This window comes from Felis catus, chromosome X (genome assembly GCF_018350175.1).
Source record: "Felis catus isolate Fca126 chromosome X, F.catus_Fca126_mat1.0, whole genome shotgun sequence".
Lineage (NCBI taxonomy): Eukaryota > Metazoa > Chordata > Mammalia > Carnivora > Felidae > Felis > Felis catus.
In genome coordinates, this window is record NC_058386.1 from 87,492,680 (window position 1) to 87,512,490 (window position 19,811).

Consider the following 19,811-nt stretch of genomic DNA (forward strand, 5'->3'; position numbering starts at 1 on the left):
CTCACGTTTATTTGGTTCCCTCCCTTTTCTTTTGGGCCCTTTTCTTTTGGGCCTTCTTGGGGTATCCTTCCTCCCAAATCAGCCCCTTAAGTTGAGGTTGTGTGTTAGTGGTCACTTAGCCACTTGTTCTGGAGCGGTCTTATGAAAGCAGGGAGCAGGCCAATGGGGTAGATGTGGGGTTGAGTCCCCCAATTTGCCATAATAGCTGTGTGACTTTCAGCAAGTCACTTGCAATGGCTGAGCCTCAGCCTCCTCACCCGTACAATGCGGGTGTTTTGAGAGTTCTGCAAGATCATGGATGTGGCACTGGCCTGCCACTTAGAGGGTGTTCATGAATGTTCAGTGCATCAGAGAAACAGGGCCCCCAACCACGCCAGGCCCCCCCCCCCAATACCCACTCCATTTACACTCAGACGCCAGGTTTATTTTTAGAAAAAAAGAAGAGCAAAGTTTATTGAAATTTCAAGCTACATTTGAAAAATCAAAATCCAAATCCTGGAGACATACATCAGAAAATGGAAAATGTTCACTGCCACAGAACCCCCTAGACACAAGCTCCCTGAGTACATCACCCAGGCACCGTCGGGTCAAAGCCATCCCCTCGTCCATCCCTTGTCCACAAGGGGACACCAGCAAGCCAATCATGCAGTTCACTTGCAAGTTTTCCACAAACACCAAAACAAAAGTTTCTCAATGACAATGTGAAGTCACAGCTGCTCTTCTCTGAACCCCATTCTATGTAGTCAGCACCAGTGAATGGTGGGTTTGGCATCTGAATGAGGACCTCACACATCTTCGGGCCGGGGCACACATGGGGCAAGGGCTGCAGCAACAAGGCATCTGTGGCCACATTCAGAGGCTTGGCCCTCCTCCCTGCCTTTTCTCTTTAGTCTTACTTAACCTAAAGGACACACTGGATCAACTTGGTAAATGAACACAGTCAAAGAATTAGCCTTAAGAGATAAGGGACCAGTTGATACTTCCAAAGCCGGTTAGGCCCTTCAACACATAGGTGTGTGTGTGTGTGTGTGTGTGTGTGTGTGTGTGCGTGTGTGTGTGTATACATTGCTACACTAAGATATAGATCTAGCCCTATGGGTATATATACGCATGTATGGCTATATAGAAAAACTATGCCAATACTAACCAAACAGAACTTTGTAAGCGGTCATCCCAAAGCTGTAATCCCACACTGGGCTGTGCGCAAAGCCATGCATTAGACCATATGAACCAACAGAAGACTGACTTGGCTCAATCTCTCCTATCTGTGGCCCTGCCTTGGTGAGACAGGGGAGAAGAGAGAGGTTGCCTCTGCTCAAAACACGAGTGGCTTCTTCATAGGAACAGTCGTTGTCAGGTGAAGCTGCTGAAGATGGCCATGGAAATGAAAAACAGACCCCTTATGCTTTCTGGAGTAAACTGGCATCACATCTCACACTACCTTTCTCCTTTGCCAGTTGCGGCCAAGTTGCCCAGACCCTGGGAGCCCCCAGGACACGGTGGCATTAGAGGCTCACTGGCTGGGGGTGATGTGGCCCCACACAACTCAGCCTCCAGAGACCTGCTCTTTGTCAGGGGTCTGTCACTGGAGTGGACCCAAGTGGCCATGTCCTTAGGACATCTCTTGGCACCAGCTATGCTAGGTGTAAAGTTCTCCACGTGAGATGACGCTTGGGGAACCAAAAACAAACTGGAAAGAACTAGGTAGAACAAGTTTAGTGGCTCTGCCCACCCTGAGGACAGAGCCACTTACACCGCAGAACCACCGGGGGCCTCAGGTGCGTGTGGGGTTTCTGGAACTGGCTCTTCGGGGCTCAGGCGGGACTGGAACTTCTCCAGCTGCTCTGGGCTTGCCAGGGTCTTCAGGAGGGTGTTCTCACGCTCCAGCTGGGAGTTCTTCTCCACCAGCTCCCGGATCTGCTCCTTCAGGATCTCCACCTCCTCTCTGACTGCATACATCAGATGATTCTTCACCAGATCCTGCCAGAGAGGGGAATCACAACAAAGCCATCCAGGAGCCATCACGGCCCCTCTGCAGCACCTTCATCCTGCTGTCTGGGCACCCGTGCTGTCCCTCGTGCCACTGGCCCTCCCCCCAACCTCCCCTATCAGCATCCTGGCCTTGCAGCCCTATTCCTCCCTTTCTCCAAAGCACTTAGACCCACTCAAGAGAGCTGCCCGACTGGACAATGCCTGAGCTGGGAGCCCAGCTTTGAACGACACAGGATGCCTTCTGCAAGTTTCTACTGACTTTCAGAGCTGGCCACTTAGGAGCCACTTCTGTTGGTTGCTGGTGGTCGGCTCTATACCCGTTTCTACATAAGGTCCTGTTGCTGGCTGACCACCTCTCAGGGAGGACCTGCTAGGCACCCCATAAAGTTTGTCTGCTGTACACATCTTCCCCAGAACAAGATTGGCTCTTTTGGAGACTCCTCCTCTTCAAATGACCCAGCACACCGGTTGCATCTGTGGTGCAACCAGACAGGACACTGGTGGCCCTGGGGGAAGGTGCCAGGATTGCTGCATCCTCTCTAAACCTGATGATTGCACTGGGGGTAGGGAACTGTGTCACTGGGCACTGGGGGCACAGTGAAGTGGTTGCTGACTGCTGAAGGCCCCAACCCCCTGCAGTCATTTTGACTGCTACCTGGAGTATGACCTCTACCTAGTAAGGAGAGGGAGATGGGGAGGGGTGCTCTGCTTCTTGGTTCCTCCCAACTCCTGACCCTAGCCCAGGCTCTGCGGAGGCACTGCAGTGCAGTGGCATCCAATGAGCTCCCGCCCCTGCCAAGTGCGGGGATGCAGACAAATTCAAGAGTCTGAGCTCTCTGCCCTGCAACCTCCCCAGGAGGGAGCTACAGGCTGCTGCAAAGAGCGGGAGGAGAAAAGGAGGGGGTCCAGCAAAGGCGACTGCAAATGCCCTAAAAGGTGCCGCTATGTTGGGATGCTACTTAGGGACTCCAAGGGCATAGAAAGCAGGCCGTTGGCTTTCTCAGGCTCTTGCCTAATGGCTTTTGCACCCACTCCCTCAGTCCTGCCCGAGTTACATAAGCGGCAGCTAGGTCTGGGGACAGGAATGACGCAGTGATGCCACTCACCATGGCCTGCTCAATCTTGTTGTCTATGGCCACCACGCTGGCTCCAGAGGCACTGCCAAAACAAAAAGCAAAGCGACCGCGTTACCCACTTGGTTCCACTCTGAGTACCTGGCAGCTGCAGCCAAAGTCCTCCATCTGCCCCAGCTCTTCCTCTCTCCCACCTCCCTGGCCCGGAGTCCCGGGCACTTTGTTCCCAGGCCCTGCAGGAAGCTGCACCTCCCCACCCGGGCCGGCTCACCGCCGCGTGGAGCAGCGCGCGGGTCCCGGGGCGCACCGGCGAGCGTGGTCTGCTCGGCCGGCCCGGGCGACAGGCAAACAATGGGGGCGCGCGGCCTGGGGAGTATCCCCGCCGCTAGCCCATTCCGGCGCCGGCCCAGAAGGTCCCGAGTGAACCTACCGCGCTCCGAAGCTAGCTAGGAATTCCTTCTCGGCTCGGAAGCTTCCGGCCTGCTCCCCAGCGACACACGGCGCGTGGCCAGCCCTCTGCCCAGCCCTGCCCTGCTCGGCCCCGCCGCCCCTCTGCCTCCGGCTGCCTCCGCCTCGGGCTGCAGCAGTTCGTTCTCACGGCGCATCGGCCGCAGGACGCTCCGACGGCGGATCCCAGCGCGGCGGTGACCCCCCTCCCTGCGTCCCCTACCCCCGCCCCTTCCCAGGATGCTGCACCGCGGGGAACGGGGGACCGGCGGCGCACTGCTAGCTCGGTGATCCCGCTCGCAGCCCAGCCCCCGCCGGCGCCTCGGCTCGGGAGCTGCGACCAGTGGTTACCTGTTATCCAGCTTAACGGAAACCACATCCCCTCCAAGCAAGGAAGAGAAGAAGGAGATGTTGAAATTGTGCAGCTGATAGACCGCCACCTCCATGGGGGTCTGATACATTTCGGCGTTCATAGCTCGGGCTGCTTGGGCGGGCTGGGCGGCTGGCGGCTGCTGGAGCGCTGCACAGGGCTGGGCTCTGCGAGTCGGGCCCAGGGGCTAGGAGGGGGGCGAAGGCTGCCGATGGGACGCAAAGCCAGGCAGGCGCTTCAGAGTTGAAGGGAAGTGACTCGAGGGGTGTCACCTAGTGTGTCACAAACTCCACAGCCGTCAGTCCAACCCAGACTCGGAGATATTTCGGCTCCTGCTTCTTTATATAGGAGGAGCTGGCTGCGTCACATGGCGTCAGGGGCCATGCAAATGAGTCCTGTACCGGGCTTTGTGGTCCAGTTAAACCACATCCCCTCCCTGAACCTTAAGCTAGGACTGTAAACAGTTCAGCACTTTCTTGTGCCAACTGGCATCTGCAGAGAGGGCTCTGGAGATTGGTAAAAATCAAACTGGAGCTGATTCTTGAAGAAAGAAGTCCAAATGCCCTAACAAGAGCAGAAAGCATTCAGTAAAGGGTGGCGCTGGTTTTCAAAGCTCTTCTTCAGGTGTCAGCCGGCACACCCCCATGGCTTTGCAATGCCATCATACACCATGCTCCCTGGGTACCCACCCTCACCATCAGGAGCCTCACATTCTTCCTGCCGCCTGCCTTCTCAGCCGCTCTTCTGCACACACACTTTGTCATCTGCATGTCCCCTCACCCAGCCCGCTGGCCTGCACCCAGTCCCAGCCCCTATACACTCACCTCCTCCTCCTTTGGATGTAGCCTTCTGTGTACTGACACATGCACAGATCTGTGACATGCTCAGGATGCAGCTGAACTAATCTGCACCTCATTGTGCATGTAAGGAGAGGAGAGTGTCCAAGAACTCCAGTGAGCTGGGGGAACATGTACCATGGGGAGGCTGGGGCCATGTGGGTGACAGAGGAGGTGGGGGAGGAGATGGTAGGGGAATGAGTGCTGGAGTGACCGCAAGACAGGGCCCTTTTCCTTTGATCTCCATACCCTACTCTGCAGAGAAAATACCTTCCACATTATCCAGGATTTCATGTCCCTATTTTTAAAAACAATATTTCCTTACTTTCCTATAAACAGCAAACTACAAACCAAGGCTGTATATAAATTATCCCAGGAAAACACCTGCCCTGTGATTCGCCCAGCCACAGGTAAGAAAGGCTACTTCACTTCAGGAACAGATTCCAAGTTACCAGGAAAATGAGGCGGTTGTTGCCTACCAAGAGTTACATATGTTTCCATGAAAATTTGTTTTCATTCTTTTCAGTCTCAAGCTTAAACCAAATAAAAGTCTTCAGAGGCTAGAGGTCCTTTTCTCCTGATGTTTCCTAAGCGAGGCCACCTGGTGGACAGAAGCGGAATTGCAACCAGAAGGAGCAATCTAGACAGAACAAGGGACAGGTGATGACCCAACGGCAAGGATTATTGACATGGACTCAGGGCCGTGAGGAGAACATCGGGTTCCACCACATACACAATAGTTTGGATGAAGTTGGGGCCAGTACCCATGAATCAGTTTGTGATTCAGGCAGTGGTCCAAAGAAATACCCTAATGCAATCATGCTCCTGGAAAAGTACTGGGGCCTCTTATCAGCGAAGAAGGTAATTACTATTTGCCTGAGGCTATTTCTCCTAACCAGGTGCCTGGCACCGACACCCTGGCCAAGGCCCCAGTTAAGCCCAGTCTTAAGGCCTTGATTTTCTCCAGGCTGCCAGTGCCATTGTGCCACCGAACAGCCAACATTTTTGCCACTATGAAATGGGGCTCCCACTGGATCCCACAGGTGGTAACACACGCACAAGGGGCCGTTCTACTTGCAAAGGGCTGACAATAGAACTATCTGAGAGAACCTAGTGTGAGCAGGCCGAGGATAGTGTATGTCTTCACCCTAGTTTAGGTGGGAGATAATCCCAGTCTCTGGATATTATGTTACCTTTAGGTCATAAATTCTCCCAATTTTGCACTCAACTGTGTAGTTGGCAGAACAAAGCACAAACTATATTTGTAGGTCATTGAGAACACTAGCTGAGGAAAAATAAATACTTTTCTTAAATCAGAAGCTTAATTGATACTGGAATTCCCTGATAGAGTAATCTGCCCTCTGTGCCACAGGGAGCTTTCTTGGCCCCAGGAAAGAGTCGAGGAGGTTTCATTGGCTTGTAAATCTTTCCTAAACTAACTATTGCTACCCACCCCCAAAATTCCAAGTGAAATGATGAAAAGAAAGAGGGAGAGATAAATAAGCTGGGTTGGCAGAGAAAAAACACCACCAGGGAGACAAGGCATAGGACAGAAGAAAAAATAGCTCCTTCCATGGGGACTCCCTTATATGGAGTCAGAGGCAAAGAAACCAAGGTGGTTTGGGAAGGGAAAGGAAGAGAAGTTTGCTAGCAAAGTTGCGTTTGAATTGTACGTTAATTATGCTTTGATTAAAAATAAGCTGAGTTTGGGGCGCCTGGGTGGCTCAGTCTGTTGAATGTCTGACTTCGGCTTAGGTCATGATCTCGTGGTTCGTGAGTTCGGGGCCCCACATCAGGCTCACTGCTGTCAGCTAGGAGCAGGCTTCTGATCCTCTGTCTCCCCTCTCACTGCCCCTCCCCCGCTCATGCCCTCTGTCTCTAAAAAAGAATAAACATTCAAAAGAAAAGAAGACTGTCTTAAAAAAAAAAAAAACAACTGAGTTTGAGACCTACTGACCATAATGTCTACCATTAAGTGAGCACCAGCTATGGGCCAGACATTTGTGCCAGCTGCTCCACAAAACTTGTGGTGTAGGCACTGTCACCATCATTTCACAGATGAAGAAACCAACGGTCTAAGAGGCTACCTTGCCCAAGGTAGCACAGCTAGTAAATTACAGAGCTGGGACTCCAATCCAGGTCTTCCTGACCCAAAGACCAAGTTTGTTCCTACTGCATTTAGGAGTGGGGTAGGGGGTAGGTGTGTTGAATAAGTGAATCAATGCAGTTGGGGGCTGGGTTGCAGGTGCCCAAAAAGCAGTAAGGAAGAAGAAAGGATGAGGGGCAGGACATGTGCCCCTAGGATGCCAGCAGCAGTACTGTTAGAGAATGGTCCAGAGGCTGACTTTGAGCTCCATCAGCACAGCTGGCTTTTCTGACACTCATGGCAGGGGACAGCAGCATCGGGGACCAGAAGAATATCCAAAGTGTCCGTGTGAAATTTATAGTGGGCTGGGCTCACCCACATCATTTCAAAAGGCAGCCACACAGTCCTCAAAGAAAGCTCACTCTAAGGAAATAGGAAATATTAATCCAGCCCGGTGGCTCCTGCAATGACAAATATGTAGTCGGGGTATACGATACCCCAAATAAAGTAAGTAGTCTGAGAATAATCACAGTACAGGCAAACCTCCACTTCCTAGGGCCCCACTAACTAGCATCCTTAATTAACTTTTTGTTGTTGTTGTTTCATATTCCTGCTATGCTCAGCTTTTAGGAGAATGAAGCCAGGCACAAGAAAACAAGCTCCTACCAGGGGTTTAGTTTTACAAAACAACTTCAAAAGGATGTCCCACGTTCAGCCCACTCAGCCCACGCTCAGCCAATCTCTCATCCCCTCTATACCTCTAGTTTTGCCTGCTGCCAGGCAAGTGAGAAGTGATCACCTTGAGGCCTTAGGATCCACCATTAGCAAACAATGAAACAATGGCTGGATCCCAGGATCCCAGAGTTCGCTAAGGTAAGACAATGGACATAAAGGTCCCTGTAGAGAGATTTTTTCAAACAAGGGCAGGTAAGAGGGGGAGAAGAGAAGAAGCAGGAGACTCCAGAAGGTTTTCTGCTTAACCCCTGGCACACTAGAAAATTCCTCTGCCCAGAATATCTGCAAGAAACCTCACAGTGAGTGGAGGCTTGTGCTGTATGAAGTATCTATGATCTGATCTAACTTTTCTGAGAAAGTGCTGATCCGAGGGGCTCTCTGTGTCCCTATGTCCTACGGAGGTGGGCCCCAGGTAGGAAACCGTGGGCTAGGGATTCACCAGCCCAGAGACCTGTGTGCATATATCCAAATTCCCTTTCTTCTGTCCTACACTCGACAGGCTGGGCTGGACCCAGAGCCAGCACAGCAACAGCGGCTGGCTGATGAGCCAGGTCCTTTGCTGACTCACAGGTCTAGCCCCAGTGGCCACGGGATTCGGCAATTAAACAGACACAGCTGCCCCCTCCCTCTCTCAGGGGTGACTTGTAGATGCAGGGTGGCATACAGGAGGACAGAGCCAACTCCCTCCATTTTAGGAGGGCCTGGAAGCTGACTTGTTGAGCTGGAAGAAGTGTCTCAGCATTCCCACCGATATGTTCCACTTCAAAAGCCAGACTCTCTAGGACAAGAGCGCTTCCTACTTGGGGTTCCCACGGGACGGTGGGACAGAGACTGGGTAGTCTGGGCCACAGAAGGCGTGGGCCAGATTTCAGCACGCTGGTGAGGGGTGGGGAGCTGACTTGGGGTGGGTGTGGTAGGGTTGGGGGTGGCGATGAGGGGGAACATCTCACTTCCCTTTTTGTCACACTTGAAGCATTGTGTACCATGTAGCCCAAAGGAAACTATTTATAGGCAAGTCTTCCTTATTTTCTACAGGGAATGTTCCACCCAAACATTCGGCAATGGTGCCAGCAAAACACAGGGTCCTGTGTCAGGAGAAGCGGAAAAAGACACGACGTGAGAGGTGCAGGACAAGCCACAAAGCAAACACAGGGTTAGGAGCTGGAAAAGGAAATCAAAAAGGATATTGAGCACTGGAGCATTAGCACAGTTAATGGGGCGGCTGCAAAACAGCCCTCCCCTCTTATTCCTCCACCCCGGCCCCCTTCCGGCTGAAGCTCTGGCTACTACTAATTACTTACTTGTCCCTTTTTCTGAAGAGGCTGGGGGAATAAGGAGGCTGAAATGCCATCGTTTAATTTGTCCTTGCTTCTGTCTTATCTTCTCTCTTCCCCTCTGCTTCCCCCTCCAGTGTGGAAGACCATAGACAGGAAGGCCACTGCAACTTACATCGTTACTTTGGCTTCATGGAAAATCCCCAAAGTCCAGAAGGAGGGAAGCAAGAAGGAAAGACGGGGACAGAGAGAGAGCCTTGTCCTCTGTGGGTCATGTGAACTGCCCTGCATGGCCAAGGCCCAGAACCCTGACTCTCGGGGGGGGGGGGGCAGGAGAATGGTGGGGGAGGATGCGAACACAGATGCAGAAGGCAATGGTAGGAGGGACCCCAAGGAGAGTCCTGGTGGAGATGGATACTCTCTTGGAGAAGCAATTCTAACCACTGATTTGGGCCAAGCCCTGACACCAAATGACGACAGGAGCAAATGAATCGTGCCTTTCAGCTCCCTCCGGGACAGGGTCCCATGTGAGCTTCACAAACAATCTCTGAGTGACACTAGGGATGAGAGGCAGAACCAAACCCCATTCTGACAGGGCGGGCCTCCCTGCTCACCCTCATTCAGAGGAGTTCAAAAAGCGCTCTTGTCGAATCATCTTGGTCACCCCAACTTTGGCGGCTAACTCTGAGGGGAGGCAGTTCCTCCCGGTGTTTTGGAAAGACTGGAAGTATTGGCCAACGTTAGCCAGGAACACTGTTTAGCTCAGTGGATCTTAAATCTTATGAACCTTATGTCAATATTTATGCCTGTCTCCTTTCCCCTTATGCCTCGCAGCTGGGAAAATTGACCTCCATCATTTTTCTGAGCCCTCTTCTCATTTTCCACCCTCCCCATTACCCATCTCCTAGCATGAAATAGATGTTCCTGAAAAAGAGACTGCAAAATTAACCTTAGTCAATAGAATCTCCTCCTCCTCCTCCTCTTCCCTCTCCATGTTGCCATTATCATTCAATTCAAGTCAGTTCAACTCAATTCAATTCAAAATTGACTGAATGCCTATTTAAAGCCTAAGGCCCTTTTGGGGGGGGGATTTAAACAACCAAACAAACAAATTTTTGACCAGTCAAAAATTGTGCTTCCTTCCAGAATATCCTGGGCCTGCCGCAAATTCGGGAGTCTCCCTACTTGGCTATATCTTAGTGAAATGTCTGCTTCAGGAAAAAGCCCAGGACTTGAGGGTGTCTGGAAGGGTAGCTTGGGGTTCAGGAGGGCCACAACCACTGCCATCCCCAGGCATCACTTCATTCCTCAGAATTGACTGTGCTTTTTTTTCTCCTCACCCTGACCGTTGGGCCATGCCCATCTAGACGGGGATAACACAGCTGCCGCAGAGCTTGGACTTTCGGACCTACCTAGCTGCTCTGACCTTGTAGCCTAAGTGCCAGTACCTCTAACTCAGATTCTCTTCCTTAACCCTCAACATTTGTAAACTAAGGAGTTTGTAAACTTTGTTTGTAAACAAAGCATAGATATTTGCTCTCTGAGTTACCACTGCCTTCCTTCCGAGAAGGGTGTCCATGTTTAGTGTGGGGATCACCTCTACCTGCCCACTTCTCGGTCTTCCTTCTTTGGCCAGCTCCTCTTGGTCTTAACCTTGGTTAAGGTTAACCTTGGGAGGCTCACCCTCCCAAGCCTGCACCATCTTCAGGCAGGTGGAAGGCCTCCCCTCCCCCAGTCACAGCCCACCCTCTGGGAAGTCCTAGCCCACTGCAACCTGCTCAGGAGCTGGGAGAGAAAGCGGCAAGAACATGGCCGCCCTTCACGTTTGCACCAGCCCTCTACCAGCCGACCCGAGCCAGGGAGACCCTGGCAGGGCCTCTCCCTGTCCCTTCTGCTCTGTGGAGCAGCCCCAAGAGCTAAAATTCCAAGCCATTTTTTCTTGGAATGGGTTGCCAGGGTTACTTTGAGTGGTGTATGAAGGACTCAGGGCTACTGGTAATGCGTGGAAGACAAGAACCAGGAGGATCTCGCTGGGGATGTGGAGCCGGCCGACAAGAAGCCAATGAAGAGACCAGGGCCTCCAAGGTGGAGCACCTGGCTCCATTGTGGGCCCTGCTATAGAATGGGTGACCTTTGAAGTGGTACAGGTTTCCTGGGGAACAAAACGCCAGTAATAATGCCAGCCTCTTTAGGTGCTTGGGCTCCTGGGCCACGATGGGCAAGCATTATGAGCCTCCCAAGGCTCTTGCGTTGTATGCCCCAGGCCCGTGCTTACCTCATAGCAGAGCTATTCACCAAGGGCTCACTTGAGGTAGCTCCTTGATCCTCTGTGGTGGGATTCTCTGACTTGTGAAGAGGGGCTCTGCAGATTGCAAAGGGCCTCCCCACTCTCCAGCTTCCCCCAGAAGCCTCGGAGGTTCCTGGATGGAAAGGAGGCAGCCTAGCTTTGGTGAGGCCAGTGGCAGGAGGGGGCAGGGGACACGCTACTCGCACCAGAGAAAGGAAGGAGAGATACAAGGCAAAGCTCCTCCCTGGGCAGCCCCCACCCTGGCCATGGGAACAGTGCCCGGGAGCTCAAGAGTGTTTGTTGGGAGGGTTAAGGAAGGCCTCCCGGCTCAGTTTGAGAATTGCTGACAAGGAATATACATACCTTATCAGGAAGAAAGAGAAGCACAGAGGCACACACATCCATGCAAACATTTCTCTCAGCCTTTCACCAAGTCTAATTCACAGAGATAGGCAGGAGAAGGACATTATGCATATCTTCTGTCTCTGTCTCTGTCTCTCTCTTGGCTATTGCCAGCTTCCTCCTGACCCCAAATAAGTAGTAAGACAACAGGACATGGCAAGATGGCAAGGCAGGACACTCTAGACCAAGCCAGCGTATCAAAAGACACAGCCTTGGGGGCTCCTGGGTGGCTCAGTCAGTTGTGTCTGACTCTTGATTCTGGCTCAGGTCATGATTTCATGGTTTCTGAGTTCAATCCCCGCATCGGGCTCTTCACTGACAGTGCAGAGCCTGCTTTGGATTCTCTCTCTCTCACTCACTCTCTCTCTGGCCCTCCCCTGCACTCTCTCTCTCTCAAAAATAAATAAATAAACATTAAAAAAAAGACGCAGCATTGGCTCTCCCTGACATCCAGGGCCGGCTGCATGCTGTGCAGAGTCATAGGTGATAGGGTTCTTGGGAGAAGCGTGGAGAGGCAGTCAGATGGGTACAGGGGGAACCAGTTGAAGCCTCCCACTGTACACCAGGAACAGGAAGCCCTCGTGCTGCCAGGTGCACAGGTTTCAAAGATGTCGATCACACATTAAATTAAAAGAAAAATAAAAGCAAGCACTGCTTGTACGCAATCATATGAACGCCAAAGAAACGATCCTCACAGGCTCCTAGAAGAAGACCGTTCTAACTACAGCTGGTCGTAGCACAGATGCTATGTGACTGGTTACCTGAGAAATGTGATTTAAAGGGCACTGAGAAAAAATCCTCTCAGTACAAGATGTCTGCCTGACCTAGCTGCTGTACTGCCTAACGACATCACCATCTGAGTCATACTCTTGGGTTCTAATGATCATTCCTGGACTTCTTTATAATTTGAGGAATTAAGAAAGGGTTTTTTTTTTCTCCATGAAAAAGCCCTGGGAAAGTGCCACATTCTGCCATGATCGGTTATGCATACTTAAGTATGAACTCAATTTTCATATTACTTTCAACAGAGTGGTCAGGGGCAGATCAGCACTGGAAGACAACTGGACACACAGCAGGTAAACCTTGCTTGGTGGGCTGCAGAGGGAAAGAAATGGATCCTTATTAGGTTTTTTTTTTTAATTTTTTAATGATTATTTTTAAGAGAGAGAGAGACAGAGAGACAGACAGAGAGACAGAGCACGAGCAGGGGAGGGGCAGAGAAAGAGAGAGACATAGAATCTGAAGCAGGTTCCAGGCTCCTAGCTGACAGCAGCAAGCCCGACGCTGGGCTCAAACTCACAAGCCGTGAGATCATGACCTGAGCCAAAGTCGGACACTTAACTGACTGAGCCACCCAGGGGCCCCAAGGTTCTTATTTTTTTATGTTTATTTATTTTTGATAGAGGGAGACAGAGGATCCAAAGTGGGCTCTGCACTGACAGCAGTAAGCCGGACGTGGGGCTCAAACTCATGAGATCATGAGATTAAACCATGAGATCATGACTTGAGCCGAAGTTGGACGCTCAACTGACTGAGCCACCCAGGCACCCCCGTTTATGAGGTTCTTAATATCAGGATCACCCTGGGGGGAGCTTGTGAAGAATATGGATGTCCTGGGCTCCATCCAGCCCTAGAAAATCCAGTGGAATAGTGTGTGGCTTGGGAAGGGTATTTTCAGATGGTTTGGATGCAGCTTTTCTGGTCCCAGTCCATGGAACTGCCTTTGGGAACCACTGGCCTAAAGGTGACAGCCAAGACAGGGTCTACTCAAAGAGTCCCCAGAGGGTCAGGGTCACCAAGAGTTACTTTGTGTGATACACCATGATGGGGTTCAGAATATTCTGGGCCTAAGGTCTGTTTGCCCTTCACTTGCTTTCCCTTGCCTCGTCAACTCCTGAAAATTTGATCAGAACATGAATGAGCACTGCTAAAAGGATAACCCAAACCTGCTCTAATTTATAAACCAGTCTCTGACAAATTTCACCTGTATGTTATGAGGAACAGATTGCTTCTAAGACACTTCACAGCTGTCGGTGGGAACTCTGCCTGAGAGGCTGGGGACGCAGAGGGTGGGCATCACAGGGTGGGAAGAGAGAAGAACCCGGGGAGAGGGATAGAACAGGGAAGGGCTGAGTTTTCTCCAACAGCACATTTTGGTCAATTAACCAGCCCTGCCTCCGTTCTACAAAATCCAGCTCTTCGCCAGCCCTGTGCCTGTCACCACCTGGTCAAATGTGGGTCTGTTCAGAGGTAGGCTAGAGGGGTGTGACTCATTCCCTCCTCAGGAGCCTGCTGGGGCTGACTACAAAGAGTTACTAGGATCTCCGCAACCATGCTCATCTCCAAGGGAGGGCAGAAGGGGAATTAGATGCTCTCTCTCTGTGGTACGCACCCGGCCTGTGTTTTGGTATTTTATTTTATTTTTACATTTAATTTATACTGCCTGCTAGGTTTGGGGCTTACATAAACAAAAGCTATGCTTCCCCCAAGGCTTGAACTTCCTGGTTGCCTGTCTGCAACAGAGTGACCCTTTTAACCTCTCCTCTTGCTCCTTGAAGCAGGCAGTGCAGAGGGTGGGGTTGGAAGAGAAAGATATTTTGGATCCAAAGCCTGGAAATTCTTGGTGCCAGCTTAAAATACCATCCTTGCCCCCGCCCTTCTCGACATGTATGTTAAGTTCCAAAGCCACCTTACCAAGCACAGACTTGTTTTAAAGGCCACAGAAGAACCGTAAGGGGAAAGCACAAAAATGGGAAATTCAAAGTATTTATTGATTTTTTAAAAAATCTACCTCCAGACAACTTTGTACCACCAAGCAAAGACAGAAGGGCCCCAGGTCTTTGTGGGCAGAGCAGGCTTAAAGGCCTATAGACTGAGTAGAGTACAGTGAGCCTGCCTACCTGAAGAAGTCTCCCTGCCAAAGCTCATACACCTTAAAAAATAAGATGAACACTGGCTCCTATGTCCTAGGATAGAACTCTAACAGCAAAGTAATGAATCCTGGTCTGACATCCTGTTATTTGCTAAAACTAATAATACCGTGGAGTTTGTTGACAGACTTTCAGGAGAGCTAAAGTAAATATGGAAACTGAGGAATGGCCAAGTATAGACAGTTACTAGCTCAGCAGAGGAGAAGAAAGGAGTTTCACAGTTATTCCTTGGGCATCTTGGGGCACTGGGGCCTGAGCACAGTGGGGAGGTAATCTGGAGGCATCTGTCACATCACCGGATGATTTCTCTCCAACAATAGGCTGCTGCAATAATGGACTTGGCCCACAGAGCTGGGTCCTGAGCCCTTAGAGAATAATGGTAAGAATCGAGAGAGACTGCCCTAATACACATGCCAAGGGAGGTGCTCCCTCAGAAACAGCTTTCTACATGAACTTGGTCAAGTAGGAAGAGACTATGTCAAGAGGCCAGAGCTCTTTTTCCACTTTGGCCACTAGCCAGCTGGGGGACTGCTTGGAAGGTTCTAAACCCCCCTGTGCTGCCAGCTCCTCATTTATGAAATGGGAACAATGCTTCCCTCCCTAACATATACACCATACAAGGTGGATAGGTTTATAGACACCTCAAAGTCTGGAAACAGATAACATCATTGTATTATTTTTGCAGACTGACAATGTCTTGACAGTAACATATACACATATTTGCCCAGGTTTCCTGACTTGGTGGCTATCCTGTCAGTGACACAGCTGTGTTCGTCGGAAAGTCAGAAGGGCCACGTGATCACTCCATAAGTAAGGGTCCCGGTCCCCAAACACTGCTGGCAAAATGGCTCACTGGGTAAGCAGCCCTATCAATGCGATTTCAAAGCCTGGCATTGCTAACTTTGTGCCCAGTTTCAATTTTTGTTTCCAAGGTTTCACAAGTTATTGGTACTGCTTATGGGGAGGGGGTAGCATGAGGGACAAGAAGCTAACTCATTTGCTTGGAGGTCTTTGGCAATCTGTCCCTGTACACAGGACTTGTCACTTGCATAACATTTTGGCCTCGAGAGTCTCTTCGATGGCACAAGCAGTCAGTAGTCGGCAGGACCTCTTGTCTTTCAAGCAGGACTGAAGGCACAGCCAGATAAGACCATGACCGGAAGTGGGCACTGTACCCTCAGAGTCTGGACAGTACCTGGCACACAGTCTCAATATGGTAAATATGTACTTTATAACTAACTAAAAGGTTTGAATAAGTGTTAGAACTTTGCTAATGGCTCCCGCAGGGCGGAACTATAGGCCAATTCATGAATTTGCCTTCTGTTAATGCTTTAATTTGGGGACAATCGCTGTCTGAGAGCGATTCTGCAGTTAAAAACATGAAAGACTAGTGAAAATCAAACATACTTGGGAAACCCAACCCAAACACAATTTAATTGAGTAAGTGGCCACTAATGACCTGGAACCGAGGCCAGACCTTTTCAGTAAAAAGGGATAATTCACCCGAGTGTGTGCTCCTGGTTCTCCACTAACGCTAGGACTTTGGTCAGTTTCCATCTTTAGCTGGAGGGGTTGGGTCAGTTAGGAACAGGGCACCCACAGGGAGCAGTGGAGGGTGATGAAGCCCAAGAGCAGGGCAGCCAAGTCTCAGCTGGCAGTAACATCAAAGAGGGATTTGGGGCAAGCAGGCCTCATTCTGAGCCAGTGACAGCCATTTAACTAGAAAGATGTGGGTGCGGTGGGGGGGGGGCAAATGGGGGCAGACACACACACACACACACACACACACACACACACACACCTGTCCTGATCAAAAATACCCTGATACCCACCAAGATAAAGGAAATTCTCACTGTTAATGTCACCATTGGGTTTGAAGTCTGAGGATCCCTGTTAAAATGAAAAGTCTTTCTCAGAAGGGGAAATGTTCAGTTTTTTTCAGGGAAGGAACACGACGGCCTGCCTGGTGTGGTTCTGAATAGTGGGGGGCTTCTGGGAGAACTGACGAAGGCTGGCTAAGTATAGACAGGTGGGGTGCTGCCTGGGAAGGGGCCTCACAATGGGTCCTGGCTGACCGGTGGCCTTGGGCTTTCAGGGGCCAGGCAGATGTACCCCCATATTCCTGGACTCACTGTCAAGAAACCAAACTGCCTGAGTGGGCAAACTCTAAGAGCAGTGGAGTTTATGACAAAGGAGATGGTTTTCTCCTGCCCTCCTTGGGAAAACGGTTCTGAAGAATCTGTGAGGAGCAGGGATATGCCTGAGCCTTACTGGGGACATTTAACTTCCATGTTCCCTGTCCAGAGGATTTTGTTTGCTTGCTTGTCAAGGCATCCTCCCTGGACACACCCTCCTCAAGTTCAACTTACTCATTAATAAGCTGGCACGGGTGACAAACTGACCCCCAGGAAGGCTCCATTGGCTGATAAGGGGTTGATGGGTTCTCCCTCCCATGGGGTAATTTCTTTTTCCCAAGAGCCTCCTATTAACCCAAAGGAACGAAATCTAGTGGGGGAAATGCCAGGCAGAAAGGCAGGTTGCTGGGGGAGCTGTCTTTGGCCATTTTCTGCCACTCTCTGTTGGCAGTCGCCTTCTCTGCCTGTGCACCAGGCGGCCCTGGCAGCAGACACAACACTCACACCAGAGCTAGCCAGGCCAGCCCTTGCCCCTCCGCACCCCTCCTTCATACTCTTGTAAAAGCCTGGCAGAACCTCCTCCCTGAAACCCATTCTGGTCTGACCAGGTGATGGCCAACCGCCTAACACCAGGCAGAGCCGGGTCAATGGAGGGGGGGCAGGGTGGGGGGACAGCCCCCCACTCCTCCCTGTGGCCCTGTTGTGAGGTGTTGGCAGCTGGGAGAGGACCTGAAACCAGTTAGCCTGGGGCTCCCAGCCAGCAGTGTATTTTCATCTTGTTTTGACTGGGACTGTCCTCCCCTGTGTAAACATGTCCATGACAGGGGGAAGAAAATGTAGAACAGCTTAAAATAGGTGGGTGGAATACATCCCACCCATGAATCACCAGCACGGGGAATGCCCTGCAGGTGGGCCTTGCTTTAAGCAAACCTGACATATGAAAACCTTGATTCAATAAGCGGGTGGGGATGGACAGCTGTTAGGTCTTGACCTATCACTGGGAGCTCTCAAAGCCACATCTGGTCCAAATAATAACATCAGTGGCTCCCGTGTACTGCTAGCTTAGCAGGCACTGTGCTAGAGTAATTATATACATTAGCCTTTTGAACCTTATCAGCAGTTGGAGGATCGACAGTAGGGGGATGGGTATCATATTATCATTAGGCCCAATTGGTTGGTGGATGGGGAAACAGAGGCTCAGAAGGGTTAAGTGACTTGCCTAGGGTCCCCAGGCTAGTAAGTGGCAGAGGCCAAATATGATACCCTGGTGTGTGATTCTAAAGTTCCAGGCTGTCTCTGGCTAGGCATTTTGCTTTGTTTTAAGGCGATTTCCAGGCATCCGAGGCACGAATGTCCCTTCCCACTGAACCCTCTGCATCACAGCTGCAGGGGAACTGGGAACCTTCTCAGGGTCAGGGTGGGGAAGCCCTTGGGGTCGGGGCTGGTTCTTTCCATTGATTAAAGGATTCCCATCTCAGTCCCCCGGAGAGGGGGGGGACCCTTAGCATGTCAGAATGGAATGGATCTGTGTTTCAACTCAGGGACTGGCTGACTGTTTAAGGGCAACTGCTTGACCAGACTCTGGGAAGGCCCCTCAAGTAACTGCAAATAAGTCCAAACTACTCACACACCAGGCCAGGGAAGGAACAAAAGACTCAGTATAATAATCTAGTATAAGGAAAGACCAAATGTAAACATGTATTTTGAAACAAAATGTCACCAATCATGCTGTTGGTGCATGGCTGGCCCCCAGGGCTAAACTGTGAAGTAGGAGTCTGTCTTCAGAACCTTCCTGCTTCCTTTACTGGTACCTTCCTCCTGCCTGTTCCCTCAGGCGACCTGTGCCCTCCTGCTGCTGGGAGTTCCATGGGGCCCCTTACTACTATGTCGGGTGCCCTGCCCTCCCTAGCAGTGCCCACTTCAGGGGAGACTCTGTCTCCCTCCCCCAAATCAAACGTACCTGGTTTGAGGGCCAATCCTAAAGGACAAATTAGAGAAATGTATTTGTGCCAATGGCAGGTAATGACTTAACTTGTTTTGCTCTGCCAGGTCACAGGGGCTTTAACCCACAGATTTTGGTCAGTGGTATTTCAGGCATGGGTGGGGCATGGGGTTGGGGAGGAAACAAGGTTGGGGGGGGAGAACGATAATGGGAGTGGGTAGGTTGTTTTTCAATGATCGTCAAAACTGGCCAAGTAGGCCACATGCTATTCTGACTATAGGTAAGTCTGGATAGACAGAGAGGGATAAATACTGTGTCCTTATACTTGTGCTGTATTCTTTTAAAAAAATTTTTTTTTCAACGTTTATTTATTTTTGGGACAGAGAGAGACAGAGCATGAACGGGGGAGGGGCAGAGAGAGAGGGAGACACAGAATCGGAAACAGGCTCCAGGCTCTGAGCCATCAGCCCAGAGCCTGACGCGGGGCTCGAACTCACGGACCGCGAGATCGTGACCTGGCTGAAGTCGGACGCTTAGCCGACTGTGCCAACCAGGTGCCCCTACTTGTGCTGTATTCTTTCCAGAACATGGTGGAAAGAGCACTGGAATAGTAATCAGGAGACCTGGGTTCTGGCCTGGTTTTGCCCCTGGCTACCAGAACAACCTTGGAAAAGTCCTGTAACCATTCTGGACCCCAGTTTTCCCTAAACATAAAATGAGAGAATCAGGGCTGCAAATTTATATTTACTTGGGTGCTTATTTGATGAATGATTCCCCTATTTAGATGGGGAGCTCCATGAAGCCATATGCCAAAGGTCTAGAACAGTGTCTGGCACATAGCAGCACTCAGCAAATGGAATACTAGAATGAATGAATGAATGACCTGAATGAATGAATGGCAAGGCAACTTCTGACTGTGCTGCCCGTTCTAATAGTCTCAGCCTCGACCTTGTCAGATGCAGCTGTGCCTAGAGTGGAGGGACCCAGGCCAAGGGCTGGGTGAAGCCCTCAGGCCTTTGTGCTCAGGATCATCAGGTGCAGGGGCAGCCTCTAGGACCTTAGGTAGCAGGCAAGAGCTTCTGTGAGGCCCAGGATGCCTGCAGGATGCTGGATGGGAGGGCAGTTAAGGGTTGTAGGAAGGGCAGGGTCGGTCAGGAGGAGTCAGGAGAGTAACTTTTACACAGTTTTCTGTAAAACGGGAAGCCGAGATAACAGAGAAACTGATGGGTGTCTGGGCTGAGGTAGGAAAAGTGCCGAGTTGCATGGTGACTCAAGGTCAGGAGCTGGAATGGGGCCCGGAGC

At 51.0% G+C, this 19,811-nt stretch overlaps 1 protein-coding gene across 6 annotated transcripts in view; it reads right to left on the reverse strand.

Annotated features, from left to right (window-relative positions):
• Positions 1-421: 421 nt before the first annotated feature.
• The window catches only part of TSC22D3 (TSC22 domain family member 3), a 63,657-nt gene continuing 44,267 nt past the window's right edge, over positions 422-19,811 (reverse strand). For 2 of the 6 annotated variants that reach the window (XM_023248815.2, XM_011279397.4), the window contains exons 3-4: positions 3,099-3,150; positions 422-1,980 (exon numbers count right to left, since the gene is read on the reverse strand). In XM_023248815.2, the coding sequence (XP_023104583.1) occupies positions 1,750-1,980; positions 3,099-3,150 (283 nt within the window). In that variant the 3' untranslated portion in view covers positions 422-1,749. The other 4 variants (XM_019824140.3, XM_004000774.6, XM_004000776.6 and 1 more) reach the window with 4 other exon arrangements.